The following is an 18036-nucleotide window of genomic DNA, read 5'->3' on the forward strand; positions in this document are numbered from 1 at the left end:
CTATCAACATGGAAGAATGTCCAGATATCCTGACATTTGCCTATGGTCTCTCTAAAGGGTAGCGGAATACCTAGAAGCTGTTGATCTTTCATTGAGGGCAGGGAACGTGTATTTCAACTCTTATACCATACTCTCCCAAGATCTTAGGACAGTGCTTTGCATACAGTAATCTCTCAATAGGATTGATTGACTGACTGATGGGGGACTGATTTTCTTCTGTCTACCTCAGTTCGAAACAAATGCTTTCTGCCCCTCTCTTTGGGTTTGAGGGAAGAAGGGATTGGAATGTTGGTTTGGGCTGCTGTTTGCAAGGGTGACGTTGGGCCTAGAGGTAGCTGTGTTGTTGAGTGGAAGGAATTGAAGCAAGCTCTCTTCCTTAAGTAAGGCAGAGCTATATTGCCATCTAACCTCTAGATTCTGGTGTTCCCCATGCCCACACTCAGTAAAGAACGATGGAACCCATTCCCTGGACGTCCCAGGCAACTCATCATCCCCCTAGGGTTGGCAGATGCTACAGTACGTCCCCACATCTTTTGACAGTAGATCATGCTGAGGGCTAGAGGAAGGCAGTGCGATTATTTTCAGGCAGAGTTTCCTCATCTGGGTGTTGATTTTTTCCTGTCTGGGAAGGGGTGAAGGGATCCATGTTTCAAATAAAAGATGAAAACGGGAACCTTGAATGTTGTAGCCAGTACCCAAGTCGCTCATCATGCCCAGCAGACTGTTGCCGTCTTTGGTGGAGGATGGTCTCAGGCTGCACTCAGAGAAATTTGGGTTTTCTAAGGCCTCGCTGGCTCCTGTGTCTTCTGGAGTGGAGCATCGGAGGTCTGGGGCAGGTATGGCAGCATTGAACCCTCACAGCCGGGGCGAAGCATTTCCCAATGGCTTTCAGCTTCTGGCAGAAATGAGCTGACAGCTTATCACTGCTGCACGGAAGATCTGAGGGAAGGAAACAGACAACAGTGAGCGGAAGTTCTGCCCGTGTCTGCTGACACCACTACCCTGGCTCAGCCCAGGGATGAGGGAATGGGGCATATGGGGAGGAGAAGTCACTTTCCCAGGTCTCTGTGTCTGCCTTTCTCATGTCCCTGTGGGTGAGCCCCAGCCGATAGTCATGAAGTGCACCTTTATGCATTTCTTTGTGTTCCTATGTATGTCTATGACCTTATAAATAATAATTGTGGTATTTGGTAAGCACTCGTTATGTGCCAAGCATCCTGAGAAGAGCTGGGTAGATTAAAGAAATCAGGTAGGACATAATCCCAGCCTAAGGGGATGGGAGAACAAGTATTTAATCCTCATTTTATAGATAGAAAAACTGAAGCTAGAGAAGTTAAATGACTTGGGTGAAGGTCACACAGCAGGCAAGCAGCAAAGCTAGAATTAGAATCCAGGTCTACTGCCTCCCAGGCCTGTTTTCTTTTCATGCTTCTTCCCACATATGTATATATATATTTATGTGGAGGGCAGGTGTATGTGTGCTTGCCTGTGCAAATATAAGTGTTTCTGGGGAGGTAGGCATGTGTATATATACATACCCACAAATACACACAAATGTACATATATATGTGGTGGGGAGGGAGTATATGCGTATATGTATTGATAGGTAAGTGTTAGGTGGTATGCCTGAGTGATGTGAATGTGAAATATGTTTGTCAATTGAGTTGCAAGAGAAGTATAAGGGCTCCACTCCAGGGCCCACCACCTCTCACCCGCTCCAGTGTTCCCCTCCCCACCCCACTGCCTTTTTGGTGTCTGGGGTGTTTTGAGGGGTGGTGAATGGCCAAGTGGCTTAGGGCCCTGGGAGAGGTAGAGGCAGCAGGATGGCTTAGCTATGTTTTCCAAGAGCTGTGGGGAGGGTAAACTCCTGGCTGTGGCCTGAGTGGTAGACAAATCGTGGCTGGGTCAGAGGGGCTGAAAGGGCAGATGCAAGCAAGAGGTGGCCCAGGCTTGCAGAGGAAGTGGCTGACCCAGCCATCAACCTGATTCCCAAGGCAGGGTTAGTGCCACCAGGGTTTCAGGAGGGAGAGGCCCCATCAGCAGGACCTACTCTGGATATCACATTCCACAGCCCCCATTCGTGGCACAGTGGGGCAGATCAGGATTGACTGCCCCATTCCAATTCTATGCAAATGTCTGCATTCTTAGAAATCATGACCCACACCAGCTTAAAAATCAGCACTAGTCTACCTGATCAGGGCCCAAAGGAATTAGTATGGTGGAGGTGAGAATTAGAGCCAGTCAGCGGACTTAATAGGTCTACAAGTGACACTTTGGACACTCAGCATGTCCAAAACTGAGCTCCTTATCTTCCCGCCCAAGCCCTGTCCTCTTCCTGACTTCCCTATCACTGTGGATGGTACGACCATCCTTCCCATCTCTCAGGCCAGCAACTTCGGTGTCATCTTAGACTCGGCTCTCTCATTCACCCCACACATCCAATCCGTCACCAAGACTTGCCAGTCTCACCTTTATAATATCGCCAAGATACGCCCTTTCCTCTCCACCCAAACAGCTATTTTACTGGTACAGGCTCTCATAATATCCTGGCTGGATTATTGTGTCAGCCTTCTCTCTGATCTCCCTTCCTCCTGTCTCTCCCCACTCCAATTTATTCTTCATTCCGCTGCCCGGCTCATCTTCTTGCAGAAACGCTCTGGGCATGTCACTCCCCTTCTTAAAAACCACCAGTGGTTGCTTATCGACCTCCACACAAAACAAAAACTTCTCACTCTAGGCTTCAAGGCTCTCCATCACCTTGCCCCCTCCTACCTCTCCTCCCTTCTCTCTTTCTACTGCCCACACCACACGCTCCGCTCCTCTGCCGCCCACCTCCTCACCGTCCCCCGTTCTCACCTATCCCGCCGTCGACCCCTGGGCCACATCCTCCCGCTGTCCTGGAATGCCCTCCCTCCTCAACTCCGCCAAACTCACTCTCTTCCCCTCTTCAAAGCCCTGAGAGCTCACCTCCTCCAAGAGGCCTTCCCAGACTGAGCTTCCCCTTTTCCCTCTGCTGCCTCTCTACTCCCCCCCTTCACCTCCCCTCAGCTAAGCCCCTTTCCCCACCCCCATTTTCCCTCTGCTCCTCCCCCCTCCGTCCCCTCCCCTCAGCACTATGCTCCTCCGCTCACTTGTATATATTTTTATTACCCTATTTATTTTGTTAATGAGATGTACCTCACCTTGATTCTATTTATTGCTATTGTTTTAATGAGATGTACATCCCCTTGATTCTATTTATTACTATTGTTTTTGTCTGTCTCCTCCGATTAGACTGTAAGCCCGTCAATGGGCAGGGATTGTCTCTATTTGTTGCCAATTTGTACATTCCAAGCGCTTAGTACAGTGCTCTGCATATAGTAAGTGCTCAATAATTACTATTGAATGAATGAACTTTACCATTCATTCAAGGCTCATATCATTTTGCCCATCTTCTAGTCCAGCTCTCTCCACTCTTTGCTCTCCAGTGTGTTGCACTCCTCATTCCTCTCCGGCTCACCATCTAACCATACCTTGCTCTTCATTACCACCTCTGACCCTCCCTCACATTGTTCCCCCACCAAGTCCACCAGACCACAACTCTCCCCTACTTCAAAACCTACAAAAATCTCTGCTCAAACAGGAGCCCACAACACCCCAGCCACGTGAACCCAACATTCAGCACTTACCTATTTTACTCCTATCCTAGGTACATTTGTACAAACACATTTTCTTATTTCTACATTCATATTTATCTTTTCACTCAATTATGTATTAGCTATTTCACCTTTACATTTGGGGACTGTTTCCTGCTCTAACCTTGTTCTTTCCTCCTGTCCTACTCTTTGTAAATTATTTTTGACTGGTCTGTTTCCTGCATTAGATTGTAAGATCCTTGATGAAGGACATAGGCTTGCTTCTTGGGCAGAGTTCCCAACTACTGAAAATGATTTTTAAAAACAGAATGAACAAAAATCACTGTCTTTCCATTTTTTGAACTGCAAAAATTTTACATAACATAAGAAGGTTCCAAATTAATAAAAAAAAATGGAGCTACCTTTAAATGTTTTTAGAAATCCAATGGTAATTTCATTATAAATACTTAGTCATGTCAGTGTCTCTAATGTTCTGATGCTTGTGATCATATGTCACTTAGTTACGCTATCGACCATTGCTCTAACAGTTTTTTCAGAACCATGTTTAACATCCAGTAACTCCTTCAACACAGGACTATACATTTCCTTTCATATCAATCATATTTATGGAGCACTTAACTGTGTACAGAGCACTGTTCTAAGCACTTGGAAATGTACAATTTAGCAATATATATATATATATATATATATGTATATATATATATATATAGCAATATAACAGAATTGGTAGACACGTTCCCTGTCCACAACCCCTTACAGACCAGGTTTCTGAGTTTCAGGGCTAAGAAAACAAGCTTCATTTCTGCAGTTCCATGTGGAAGTGCTAATTCTGGGTAGATACAAGATGAGGACACTGAGGGCCAGGGAGGTGAATCTTCTCCCATGGTCACCCTGCAGCCCAGTGTCCTGAGAACCATGGTTTCTGGCCTCTCTGCCCCACTGCTTCTCTTGGTGAGGGATGTCATGATCCACAGGAGGCATATTTGGAGATTCCCAAGTCAAAAGGCCAGAGCTGCCCTAACCAAGAGGCACCAGGGCTTCTGTAGCAGAACCAGATGCTGAGGGTCCGGACAGCCATCAAGCAAATCTTTTGCTTGGCACAATTAGTCATTCTCCCTCACACTGCTCCTGCCCACCTCCCACATGCTTGCTAGTCCTCTGGGCATCTGGGTGCTTTATCTACCTTCTCCACAATGCATTAGCTTGCTGCAGTGTGGGGGCAACTATGGGAACACTCTTTCACAGACTAAAAAGCATTCAATTTTGGAGAAATATAAGGCGCTTTGGTTACTGGTGAAAATGTAACATGAAACATTTTGTTATATCTCAGGGAAATTGTTTTCCGTTTGGGCTTCAACTAAGAGAGACAGTGCATTAAATACATCTTTGAGCAAGCAGGTCTTCCTATAAACAAGTGAAGAGTATTTCCATTAGATAGGTGGGTAGAAAATTGAGATCCTCATTCCCTAGTGCCCCCAATTGTGAGTATTGTTGGCACTGTGGGCTGAGGGTCACATTGATTACATGGAAAAAAACATTGCAAATATTTATTGTTTTAATAATAAAAAGGACTGATGCAATTAAGCCCTTCAGTGTTCTGACCACATCCTGGGACACGGTGTAATAACAATACTTTGAATAGGTAGAACACTTTTATTTTTCCCGAAGCACTTTCTCATTAATCATCACCTATTATCCTCACAACATCCCTGTGAAGCAGGGAGAGGCTGGTGTTATTTCATCTCCATTTTACAGATGAGGCAACTGAGGCACAGAGCGGTTAAGTGGTTTGCCTGAGGTCACACAGCTGGCCGGGGCAGAGCTGGCATTAGTTGCACAAAATGGGTATGGAATCTAACTTCCTTCACTTAGGTTCAGCACAAGATTTTCACTGTCCTTCCAGGAAGGACAATTATCTCCTCCTCTAGACTGTAAGCCTGTTATGGGCACGGAACATGTCTACCAACCCTGTTGCATTGAACTCTCCCAATCTCTTAGTACAATGCACACAGAAAGCACTCAATTACCCCTGACTGTTTGATCAATACAGTCCTGGATGCAGACATCCTTGGCTACCAAGAAAACGCCATGCCCAGCTTCCAGTGTGACGACACACAAAAGTACACAGAGAACCAGCATGACACAGTGGATAGAGCATGGGCCTGAGAGTCAGAGGGCCTGGGCTCCAATCCGGGATCAGCCACTTGCCAATTTAGGTTTTTTTAATGCTATTTTTTAAAAGGCATTTTTGAAGTGCTTACTATGTGACAGGCACTGTAAGCGCTGAGGTAGATACAAGCTAATCAGGTCAGACACAGTTTATGACCCACATGGGACTCATATTCTTAATCCACATCTTAAAGATGAGGTAACTGAGGCACAGAGAAGTTAAGAGACTTGCCCGGGTTCCCATGGCAGAAAAGTGGCAGAGTCTGGATTAGAACCCAGGTCCTTCTGACTCCAAGGCCCGTGATTTTTCCACTAGGCCATCCTGTATTCCTGCCCCGTGGCTCAGTTTCTTCAACTAGAAAATGGGAATGCAGCATCCCTGAGTGTGAGAAAGGAAAACTACCATCTCATCTCCTGGTCTCTCAACGCTTTCATGGAAGACTGAGTTTGGAAATTCACAGAGAAAGGGGTATTTATATAAGGATTTGCCCTTTCATAGGAAGAAAGATAAAGATAGCTAACCATACTTCTTGTTACACTATGGCCTAGTGGAAAAAAGCTCTAGCCTGGGAGTCAAAGTACCTGGCTTTAATCCCAGATCTGCCACTTGACTGCTGTGGGACCTAGGACATGCCACTATACTTCTCTGTGCCTCAATTTCCTCATCCATAAAATGGGATTTAAATGACTTTTCCCCCTTCCCTTAAATATGGGTTAGGGGCGGTATGTGACCTGATTGTTTTGTATCTAGCGCAGCACTTATTATAGTGCATGGCACATATCAATCATATTTATTGAGCACTGACTGAATGCAGAGTTTTGAACTAAGTGCTTGGGAGAGTACAACGTAACAGACATGTTCCCTGCCCATAAACAGATTACAGTCTAGAGGGGTTGACAGATATTAAGGTAAATAAATAAATTATGGATATGAGTATAAGTGCTGTGGGGCTGGGAGGTGGGGATGAAAAAATGGAGGAGTCAGGGTGACACAGAAGGGAATTGAAGAAAAGGAAAAGAGGGCTTACTCATGGAAGTTCTCTTGGAGGAAATGCACCTTCAGTAAGGCTTTGAAAGCGTGGAGAGTAATTCATTGTCTGTTGAATATTCAGTAGTGCTTATTGAGCGCTTACTATGTGCAGAGCACTGTACTAAGCGCTTGGAATGTACAATTCGGCAACCGAGAGAGACGATCCCTGCCCAATAATGGGCTTAGTCTAAACGATGAAGGGCGAGGGCATTCGAGGCCAGAGGCAGGACATGGGAAGAGGTCAGAGGGGAGATAGACAAGATTGAGGTACTGTGAGACTGTGCTTAAATACCATGAGTATTATTAGTCTCAAAAATGAAAAATCACCCAGGAAGGCTGAAGAGAGTAGTTCAACACTGTATGGGCCAGAAATTCAGTGTCCACCTCATTCAAGTCCCTGTCGACAGTTGACATGACACGGGCCCTGGCCTAAGTCGGCCAAAGGGCTTCTGCGAGGCTTGCCCTTCAGTTTTGCTCCTCTGATTACTGGCTTGTTTTTTTTATAAAGGCAGTAAGTGATGAGTTCCTGCCTGTCTCTCTTACAATTGTTTGAGAGTTAAGCTAATTATCACCAGGTATTGTGTCACCGTGTTCTGGCCCTGCTCTAGGCAACACTACCATGGTCACAACCCTCTCAAGTGGGCTGCCATCTAATTAGACACGCAAGGCACACAGGCAATCCAGTCTCAATTGTGTATACATGAATTCCACTGGCAATTCCACTGATACCCTTAGCACTCATGAATATACATCCACCAATAGCCCTGTTGATTTACATACTCATTAATTTTGCTACGTTCTTGCTGTTGCCAATAGTATTCATACTTTCCTCCCGGTCTTACATTATATAAGATTGAATGGTCCCCCATTCCCGACTGTGAGCCCATTATTGGGCTGAGATTGACTCTATCTGTTGCCAAATTGTACATTCCAAGCGCTTAGTACAGTGCTCTGCACATAGTGTTTAATAAATATGACTGAATGAATGAATGGATGAGTGAATGGCTGCAATACAGAGCCCTCAATTTAGATTCCACAGATTTTAAATTTCTCGAGGTCAGGGATCATGAGCAGCAGTGTGGCCTAGTAGAAAGGGGATGGGATGAGGAGTCAGAAGACCTGGGTTCTAATCCCAGCTCTGCTGCTTTAACTGCTGTGTGACCTTGAGCAAGTCACTTTAACTTCTCTGTGATTCAGTTCCCTCATCTGCAAAATGGGATTCAAACCTGTCTCCTTCCTACTTAGACTGTGAGCTCCATGTGGAACCTCATTATCTTGTATCTACCCTAGCCCTTGGTATAATTGTTGGCACACAGTAAGTGCTTAACAAATGCCATTAGTATCACTATGTTTTCATACTCTACTGTATTCTCCCCAAGTGTTATTGTAGTGCTCTGCATGTATTAAGTGCTCAATAAGTGATTGTATATATAATTTGTCTGCCTGTCTCCCCTGTTAGACTGTAAGTCCTTTGAGGACAGGGACTGTTTCTTTTATGGTGTATTCTCAAGTGCTGAGTTTAGACTCCTGGGTCCATTAGTTGCAAAGTACACTCCATTACTTTGGTGTATATACCCAGTACACCCTCTACCCACAGTAGAGGCCCAGGAAACACCAGATCAAAAGAGTAATCCAAAATCCTTGTTTTGATTTCACATTTTAGTGCCCTTTCCCATCAGATCTTTTGCCCCAGAGTGGCTAACAAATATACATACCGAGTTTCGCAACCAGATTCTCTAGTGAATTTCCCTGCTCATTCTTCAGGAGCCATGCCAAAAAAACTTTATGTAGTCAAAAAGAAGGCAGCTGATCAAAGGAGGAGAGGGATATATAACCCACAGATTGATCACATAGCCCCAGATACTGGAGACCCGAGTGCATAGTGAGGGGATGAGGGAAAGTAGTTAGGGCAAGACAGAGGTCAAACGTTTGTTTCTATAGCGTCCATGGGCCAAGATGGAATGGATTGAGGAAGCCATCCTACTAAAGGGTAAAGCATTCCTGATGTGCTGACAATTACAATTCCTGGTGCCAGTACTTTATGGGTCAGAGAAAATGGGAAAAAGGGATGGCCAGAGAAATCATAAAGGGACCAGGAAGGTGTTCTCTTTGAGGGTTAAGCGGGCAAGCCAATGAGGATAGGTTAGAACTTAAAAAATGAGATAAAGGTAAGGGAGGTCTTTTCAGTTTACTGGTAATAAGGATTCAGTTTACTGGTCTTTTCAGTTACTCTGGTAATATTTTTACCGTGGAAAATTAGCACCAGCTACCCATGTGATTGTCATCCAGGGGAGCCTGGGGGAAGGGGGCAAATGAGAATTAGGGGAAGGGGCAATTAGAGGACTGGGCACCATTTTGCATGTCCTGATGGTTAAGAATCTAGAAATCACCTAAGATTTAGGTTACCATCATTAGCTGACAAATATAAACTGAGAGGTGTCTTTCCTGTTAAGGGGATAACCTAAGCCCTGATTAAAACTACTGGGGTACAGTCTTTGGGAGAGAGTTCGATCTTATTTGGTTCCTTTAAGTGGTTCAAGTAAGGTGAATCACTTCAGGGAGCTGGAATCCCCAAGTTGGCTCTTAGCCTTTTCTTCCATCATCAGCAAACCTAATACAAATTCAAACAAAGCAAAGCCAGAACATTTTTTATCAGTAAATTGCAGCCAACCATCTGGGACTAAAAGTGGATGGAGAGGAGGGAGAGGGAGAAAAACCTTTCACGAAATTTTCTACAGGATGAGTGCTCTACAAAATGTGTTCCAAAATTATTCACAAATGAGCATCTTAGCATTCTAAAAAGAACGGTGAAAACATTAATGACCAGCCAAATTAGAAATGGTCCACTGTCAGACCTATCAATCAAGCAACAGTATTGACTGAGCATTTACTTTGTATTAACACTATACTAATTGCCTGGCAGAGAACAAGAGAGGGAAAGGCATGGTCTCTATTTTTAAGATGCTTACAATCTAATGGGGAAATCAGACGCAAATTTTTTTTTACAGTTGCTAGAGGAAGGATAGATACAGCTATGTAATACCAAGAAAATTACCAATAGAAAATTACCACGATCACATATAATAAATGCTGTAATACTGAAGAGTGTGATGACAAACTAAAACTTAAAACTGGTTGGTGAACAGCCCTGAATTTCAAGGCCAGTCCTGGAAAATCTCGATGACGTTCATCGCTTTTCTTTGACCATGGCATTGATTGAGTGCTTAATATGTGCAGAGCACTGTACTAAGTACTTGGGAAAGGACAATATAATAGAGTTGGTAGACAAACCCTATCCACAAGGACCTTACAGTCTATGGAGGAGACAGACGAAATACAATACAGGTAGTGGAAATAGTAAAGTATAAGGATGTTTACTTGAGTGCCATACAGCTGGAGTGAGTATCAAAGTGTTTAACTGTATAATTGACAGGGGGGAGGGCAGATTTTTTTTTAGTGGTGCTTGTTAAGCACTTACTTTGTGTCAGGCACTAATCTAAGTGCTGGGGTCTATACATAGTTATCAGGTTGGACAGTCTGTCCAGGAAATTGGGCAGAGATTAATGAAAATAGCTCTCCTTAATGATTTCTGGGTTGGGCCCAACAAACAGTGGACACCTGCTGTGGGTTCCAAGATAAACTGTGACACCTTGGGCAAGTTACTTGACTTCTCTGTGCCTCAGTTACCTCATCTGTAAAATGGGGATTAAGACTGCGTGCCAGGAATGGGGCACGGACTGTGTCCAACCTGATTACTTTGTATCTAACCCAGAGGTCAGAACAGTGCCTGGCACATAAAAAGCGCTTAACAAATACCATAAAAAAAATCCCTAAATTTCCTGGGGAAGCAGCATGGGCTTGCTTATTCATATTCAATCGTACTTATAGAGTGCTCACTGTATGGAAAGCACTGTACTAACCACTTGAGCACTATAGGAAGCGCTTGAGGAAAGAGAATGGGCCTTGGAGTCACATACCCTGTGATCTAAACCCAGCTCTGTCACTTGTCTGCTGTGTGACCTTCTCGGTGCCTCAGTTTCCTCATCTGTAAAATGGGGATTAAATCCTACTCCCTCTTTGTTAGCCTATGAACTGGGCCCATATGGGAGAGGTACTGTGTCCAAACTGATTACCTTGTATCTACCCCAGCACTTAATATAGTGCTCGGTACATAGCAAGTGCTTAACAAGTACCATTTAAATAAAACAAATCAAACAACAAAAAAATTCAGGGATAATTAGGGTGAGGTCTTCTGTGAAGGTGATGGGCCAGACCATCTGACATTCATAAGCCCCTTCCTGGTCTTATGATTCTGCTGAGATGCTTGATATTATTAAAATAATAACGGCTGCTTCATATCTACAGTTACAGCTGCACATTACTGAGCTATGAAAATTCCCCTTCTTGATGATCAGAAATCAAATCCATTAACCTACCAGTGTTTATCCTGCACTCCTGGGTGTTACACTTCTGCAACTTGAGAGGTTTAGGTTCATGTTCACATAGGCTGTGGTCCTGCGTTGTATTGTTCTCTGTGCTAATACACTGTACAATCCTTTGCTGAATGCCACCTCCACATGAAACAGGGCACTGGAAGAGAAAGAAAGATTATTTGGCAAAGTTCTGAATGGAGAATTATGGAAAATGCCCTCAGTTTGACCTTTGGCCTTTGAAGAACAATTCTGAAATTGCCAGTTGTTGAGCAGTTGTTCTCAATTGCCAGTTGAGAAGCAGCGTGGCTCAGTGGAAAGAGCACGGGCTTTGGAGTCAGGGGTCATGAGTTCGAATCCCAGTTCTGCCACTTGACAGCTGTGTGACTGTGGGCAAGTCACTCAACTTCTCTGTGCCTCAGTTACCTCATCTGTAAAATGAGAATTAAGACTGTGAGCCCCACGTGGGACAACCTGATTCCCCTGTGTCTACCCCAGTGCTTAGAACAGTGCTCTGCACATAGTAAGCGCTTAACAAATACCAACAATATTATTATTATTATTAGTTGTTGAGGAAAGCTGAGGTATTTATCAGTGACTGTCCTGAGTGTGGGAATTGGGAGAGTCTAGGAAGTCAACATGGGTCCACCCCAGAGACCTACACCTTTATTTCCACTAGATTGTAAATTCCTTGAGGGAAAGGGCCCTTGCTCTATTCTTTTTTTTTTTTTAAGCTTCCTAAATTGGAAGTGTAGAAAAAGCAATTCAGACTTCTCAGACTGCTACTTCACAATTAATTCCTGATTAATTCCTGATTTCTGCTATTTTCTCAGAGGGAAGATTTATAAAAGGAATGTATTTTCTCCCCAGGCAAATCATTCTTAATTCTATGGCTTTGATAGTCGATCTACTCATTAAGACCTCTCATTCTTCCTCCAACTCAGTGCTCTGGGCAAGTCTTTTGATTCCCATTCTCTAACTAATGTTCCACTTCTCTATCTGCCCTCATGATGAATTGTACCTTGATTCCTTGATACACTCCCAACAAATTCTGCTTCTACAGAGACATTATGTGATTTAAAATTCAAAACTGGAAATATTTTTAGCCTTGCTATTGAAAGAGCCCCAGTGAATTGAACATTACGGGAAAGAAAATCCGAGCTAAGGGAGATATAGTGATTCTTATCTTTGAAAACATTTTATTCACGTTCCAACATGAATAGAATGAGTCATGGGAATCAAGATCTTGTTCCCTGTAAGTAATGTTATCATATAGTAGACAATCAGATAATGGGCTGCTTGAATTATTAAAGCTATGCTGATCATGCCTTAATAGACTCCAAACTATTGCTGGTACCCAAACCATTCAGACAATTCAACATCGTACTTGTGGAAGATGAACATACCATTTATTTTCCTGCTTCAAAATGACAGTTATAATACTCTGGCATTCTTTACCATAAGAAGAGTGCCACATCAACGCAATGGACCTATTTCCACTGGTGATGATGAAAATTGAATCTTTTCTGGCAAAGGCAGGGTGTACTAGTGGACAGCGGGTGTGGGTTCTAATCCCAGCTTGTCACAAGTCTGCTGTGTGACTTTGGGCAAGTCACTTCACTTAACTTCTCTGGCCTCAGTGATCTCATCTGTGAAATGGGGATTAAGACCGTGAGTCTTATATCTAACCCAATGCTTACTACAGTGCCTGGCACATGGTAAGTGCTTAACAAATACCATTAAAAACATGGACAGCATGTTATTGTTGCTATTATTGATAGAGTTTTCTTTCAAAAACCAAGGCAAGGTTTGGTGCAGTCACAAAGACCTTGCAACCTGAAACCTGCATGAAGGAAACGTTGAAGTGCTAGTGGTTTCCGAGTCCATCCATTCTCTCTTCCCCCTGACATTTGTGATCTTGCTGGGGCAGTGCATAAACCTAATGAGTAAAAACTGTTATTTTTTTAAACTTTTTTTTAATGGTATTGGTTAAGTTCTTACTCTGCACCAAGCATTGTACTAAGTCCTGGGGTAGATATAAAATAATCAGGTCCCACATGGTGTTCACAGTATAGGTAGCAGAAGGAGAACCAGTATGAAATTCCCATTTTACAAATGAGGGCATTGAGGCAAAGAGAAGTGAAGTGACTCGCCCAAGGTCCCACAGCAGATGGGGAAGAACCAGGATTAGGACTGGTATTTCTGGTGCTATCCTGCAGCTCCAAAGACTGGCAGGCAGATGCCAGGCTAGCAGACTTAGTCATTGCTGTGGTCTTCGCTGTCCTAATTGGCCAGCTGTTTTCAGGATTCCTGTTAAACCTGTCCACCATCGGAGATGTCCCTGGAGATCCTTTTGCCAGAAGCATTCGCCATGACGGCACATCCAGAAAACACTCCCTTTCTCCTGGCTGTTTCACCTCCCACCATGGCGACGGGGTCAGTCACACTTGTTGGACAGGAAATGTAGTCTTACGATCATTATTACTATTATATCTATTGTCCTAATTCCTGTATAATTAAAATTTGCAGCATTCAGTTCCAACAAGTACAGCCTAGAAGACAAGGTGACATATAGCTGACTATGGGAAGCAAGATGGCTCAGTGGAAAGAGCCCGGGCTTGGGAGTCAGAGGTCATGGGTTCTAATCCCAGCTCTGCTGCTTGTCAGCTGTGTGCCTTTGGGCAAGTCACTTAACTTCTCTGTGCCTCAGTTCCATCTGTAAAATGGGGATTAAGACTGTGAGCCCCATGTGGGATAACCTGATCACCTTGTATCCCCTAGCGCTTAGAACAGTGCTTTGCACATAGTAAGTGCTTAACAAATGCCATCTATTTATTTATTCATTTAAAAGGACAGTACATTTAGGGTCTGGGGAATTTCCATAGTGACAAAAAGAAGCATGCCCTAGTGGTAAGAGCACAGGATTTGGAGTCCGAAGACCTGGATCGTAATTCCCTCTTGCTATGGGGTCAGTCACAGAAGAGCGGCGAGGAGGCTAGAAACTAGCATTTGGTTCCTATACCAGTTACCGAGGGGCCCTTCTGGCAATAAGGTGAATGTGCCAGCCATGAGAAATGGACGACCCACTGGAGCAAGATGCTTGGGTTATGGGTAGATTGTGTTGCTATGCACTTCCCTCATACTAATGGCTCAGCATGATGCATAGACTTGTTTACTTCATACTATATGTTTCGGGGTCACGCAAACAAGGAATTTGAGACCCACTATGGGAGGCTTGATGAGCAGTCCTGCATCCTCCCTGAGGCTCCCCCGTGCAGCTTTGTCTGGGTCTCCCAGAACGTTCTGGCGTGTGAGTATTCCTACCCCAAAAAACTGTAATCCTATATCCACTGAGTTGTTGGGAGCTTTATCATGGCAGTATTGGTATCTGATATGAACCTCTTTTCTTGGCACACCCCTTTACGGGGAAGCAGCGTGGCTTAGTGGAAAGAGACCGGGCTTGGGAGTCAGAGTTCATGGGTCTAATCTCAGCTCTGCCACTTATAAGCTATGTGACCTTGGGCATATCACTTCACTTCTCTGTGCCTCAGTAACCTCATCTGTAAAATGGGGATTAAGACTGTGAGGCCCACGTGAGACTACCTGATTACCTTGGATCTACTCCAGCACTTAGAACAGTGCTTAGCATATAGTTAGCATTTAACAAATCCTATTATTATTATTATTTATTGGAAGCTCTTTGTGGTCAGGGAATGTGTTTACCAACACTGATTACTGTACTCTCCCAAGTGCTTGGTAAAGTGCTCTGCACACCATAAATGCCCAATAAATACCAGTGGATGATTGACTGCTCTGCAAGTAACTTGTTTGGTGATCTTGAGTAAGTTTCCTCATCTGTGAAATGGGGATAAAATACCTTTTCTCACTCCTTCAACTGTGATAGTGTCTGATTTGATAATCTATCTACCCCAGTGCTTACCACATAGTAAACACTTAGCCTTCCCTTACTAAGCTTTCATTTTCTCTTTCCCACTCCCTTCTGTACCACCCCAACTTGCTCCCTTTACTCATCATCACCCCTCAGGTCCCCCAGAACCTATTATATATCTATAATATATTTATATTAATGTCTGTCTCCTCCTCTAGTCTGTAAGCTCATTGTGGACAGGGAATGTGTCTGTTATATTGTTGTGGTGTACTCTCCCAAGCATTTAGTAAAGTCCTCTACACACAGTATGCTCTCAATAAACATGATTGATTGATTAGCAAATACCACAACTATTATAGTGACTTGAGCACCCTCATCTCTAGCTTTTAAGATTCCACTAAGAGACTCTACATCAAGTTAATTTTGAAAAATTGAATGGCTAATTATATCTCATCCAATCTTCCACTTCTGATAAAATATCATTTTCTTGATGTTATTTAGCTTCCTTGCCTTTAACTTCATATCTGCATTTAGAACATTTTAATAAGTCTTGGGAATATATAAACATATTTGCAATGTACTCAACAAAAAACCTATGAACATTTAGCTGGTAGTTGAAAACTATGATAGCACTTTCTTGATTGATTTGAAATTATAATGAATAGCAAATGAAATATGCCCTAGTGCAGGTTTTTGTTAAATGCTGATTCATAAAGAATTTGAGCTTTAATTAATTACGAAAATGAAATCAAAGTTGAACACACTAGTAGGAACAGCTTTAGTTGAATAACACGGAGTTCCCAGAGGACGATGACCACAGATTTTAATAATTCAATTGCTTTCTGACACAGGAGGCAGATGGAAGACAATCCGGTAAACAGAATAATCTGGAAGTGATGTAATCATTATTTTTAAAAATCCACCACTTTTTTCTTTAACCTTCTTCCTACTAATGCTGTAAATCTTAGATATTTAGCCTTTAAAATGATAGAATGTATTTTGTTTTTTGCCAAAATTCATCTTTCATTCCACAATCACCTCCACATCCAAGGGCAACTGCTTACCAATGCTTTACAGCAATCAGTCAGCTTGCCCCTTCCTACCTTACCTTGCTGATTTCTACTGCAACCTAGCTCACAGACTTCCTGCATTCCTCTCACATCAACTTAATAACTGTACCTCAATCTCATCTACCTCACCAGTGACCCCTTACCCAAGTCCTCCCTCTGGTTTGGAACTCCCTCCACCTTCATATATGACAGACCACCACCTCCCCCACGTTCAAAGTCTTAATAGAATCATATCTCCTCCAAGAGGTTTTCCCTGATTAAGCCCTCATTTCCCCTACTCCCTCTCCCTTCTGTGTCACCTAGGCACTAGGAGCTTTCTGTTTTAAGCACTTGACATTCACCCCCCCCTCAGCCCCATAGGCCTTATTTACATATTGGTAATTTATTTTACTATAATAATAATTGTGGTACTTGCTAAGTGTTCATTATGCCCAAGCACCATTCTAAGCACTGATGAAGATACAAGTTAATCAGGTGGGACACAGTCCCTGTCCTACATGGGACTCACAGTTTAATCCCCATTTTACAGATGAGGTAATTGAGGCCCAATATCTGTCTCACCTTCTGGATCCTGAACTCCTTGTGGACAGGGATCGTGTCTCCCTACTCTGTGGCAATGTACTCTCCCTAGTGCTTAGTACAGTGCTCTGCACACAGAAGGTACTCTGTAAACACCACTGATTGATTGATCGATCGCATAAACAGCAATCATTTTACCTCACTCCATAATCAGCCCTCCCTGTTTGATAGATGGCAATGATGATATGCAGTAGTTTGGGACAGATCTTGAAGAACTCTGTTCAGGAGAAGGGTGAGTGTGAGCACTGAGCACTCTCACTGTAACTAATTCTTCCACACAGCTTCTCAATAGGTCAATCAATGGCATTCAATGAGTACTTACTGCGTGCCAAACACTGTACTGAATTCTCGGGACTGAGGTTTGTCTGTGGTTCCCAGTGGGAAACTTCATCATCCTGTCCTTATTTTTTTGAATGCTATTTGTTAAGCGTTTAACTACGTGTCAAGTACTGCTCTAAGAATTATGATAGATACAAGTTTATCAGGTTGGACACAGTCCATGTTCCACAAGGGGCTCACAGTCTAAATTGAGGGAGGAGGATTTAATCCACCTTTTACAGATGAGGTAACTGAGTTACAGAGGATTTAAATGACTTGCCTATTGTCAAGCAGCAAGCAATCAGCAGAGCGAGGGTTAGAACCCAGATCCTCTGACTCCCAGGCCCCTCTCTTTTTTTAATGATATTTTGATAAGTGCTTCCTATGTGTCAGGCACTCTTCTAAGTGCAGGAGTAGATAAAAGGTCATCAGGTTGGACACAGCCCCCGTCTCAAATGGTGCTCTGAGTCCAGGTAGAAGAGATTAGGAACTAAGGAACTAATCTCATTTTACAGGTGAGGAAACTGAAGCACAAAGAAATGAAGTGACTTGGCCCAAAGCCACATAGCAGACAAGAGGTGGAACGGGGATTAGAACTCAAGTCCTCTGACCCCAGGCCTATGCTCTTTCTACTAAGCTATGCTGCAGTCCTTTCACTGCTGCTTTTGCGGTGGCATCTGCTTCTGCCTCCGCTCTACCTCTGCCCCAGTTTCCACTAGGCGGGAATGTGTCTGTGATATTGTTGCATTGTACTCTCCCAAGCACTTAGTACAGAGCTCTGCACACCTAAGTGCTCAATAAATACGACTGACTGACTATCATGGATTTTCCTGAGTGTTCCTTCCTAAGCCTGCAACACTCTACTCCCTCCTTCCATGAGACAGGCAGTTTTGGCTAGTCTTCAATCACAGGGGAC

At 43.5% G+C, this 18036-nt stretch overlaps 1 protein-coding gene across 1 annotated transcript in view; it reads right to left on the minus strand.

Annotated features, from left to right (window-relative positions):
* Positions 1 to 372: 372 nt before the first annotated feature.
* The window catches only part of ADAMTS12 (ADAM metallopeptidase with thrombospondin type 1 motif 12), a 318713-nt gene continuing 301049 nt past the window's right edge, over positions 373 to 18036 (minus strand). The window contains exons 22-23 of the mRNA XM_029058942.2: positions 11271 to 11424; positions 373 to 939 (exon numbers count right to left, since the gene is read on the minus strand). Of these exons, the coding sequence (XP_028914775.1) occupies positions 761 to 939; positions 11271 to 11424 (333 nt within the window). The 3' untranslated portion in view covers positions 373 to 760. The remainder of the gene's footprint in view (positions 940 to 11270; positions 11425 to 18036) is intronic.

Source organism: Ornithorhynchus anatinus, chromosome 3 (assembly GCF_004115215.2).
Source record: "Ornithorhynchus anatinus isolate Pmale09 chromosome 3, mOrnAna1.pri.v4, whole genome shotgun sequence".
NCBI classification, from domain to species: domain Eukaryota; kingdom Metazoa; phylum Chordata; class Mammalia; order Monotremata; family Ornithorhynchidae; genus Ornithorhynchus; species Ornithorhynchus anatinus.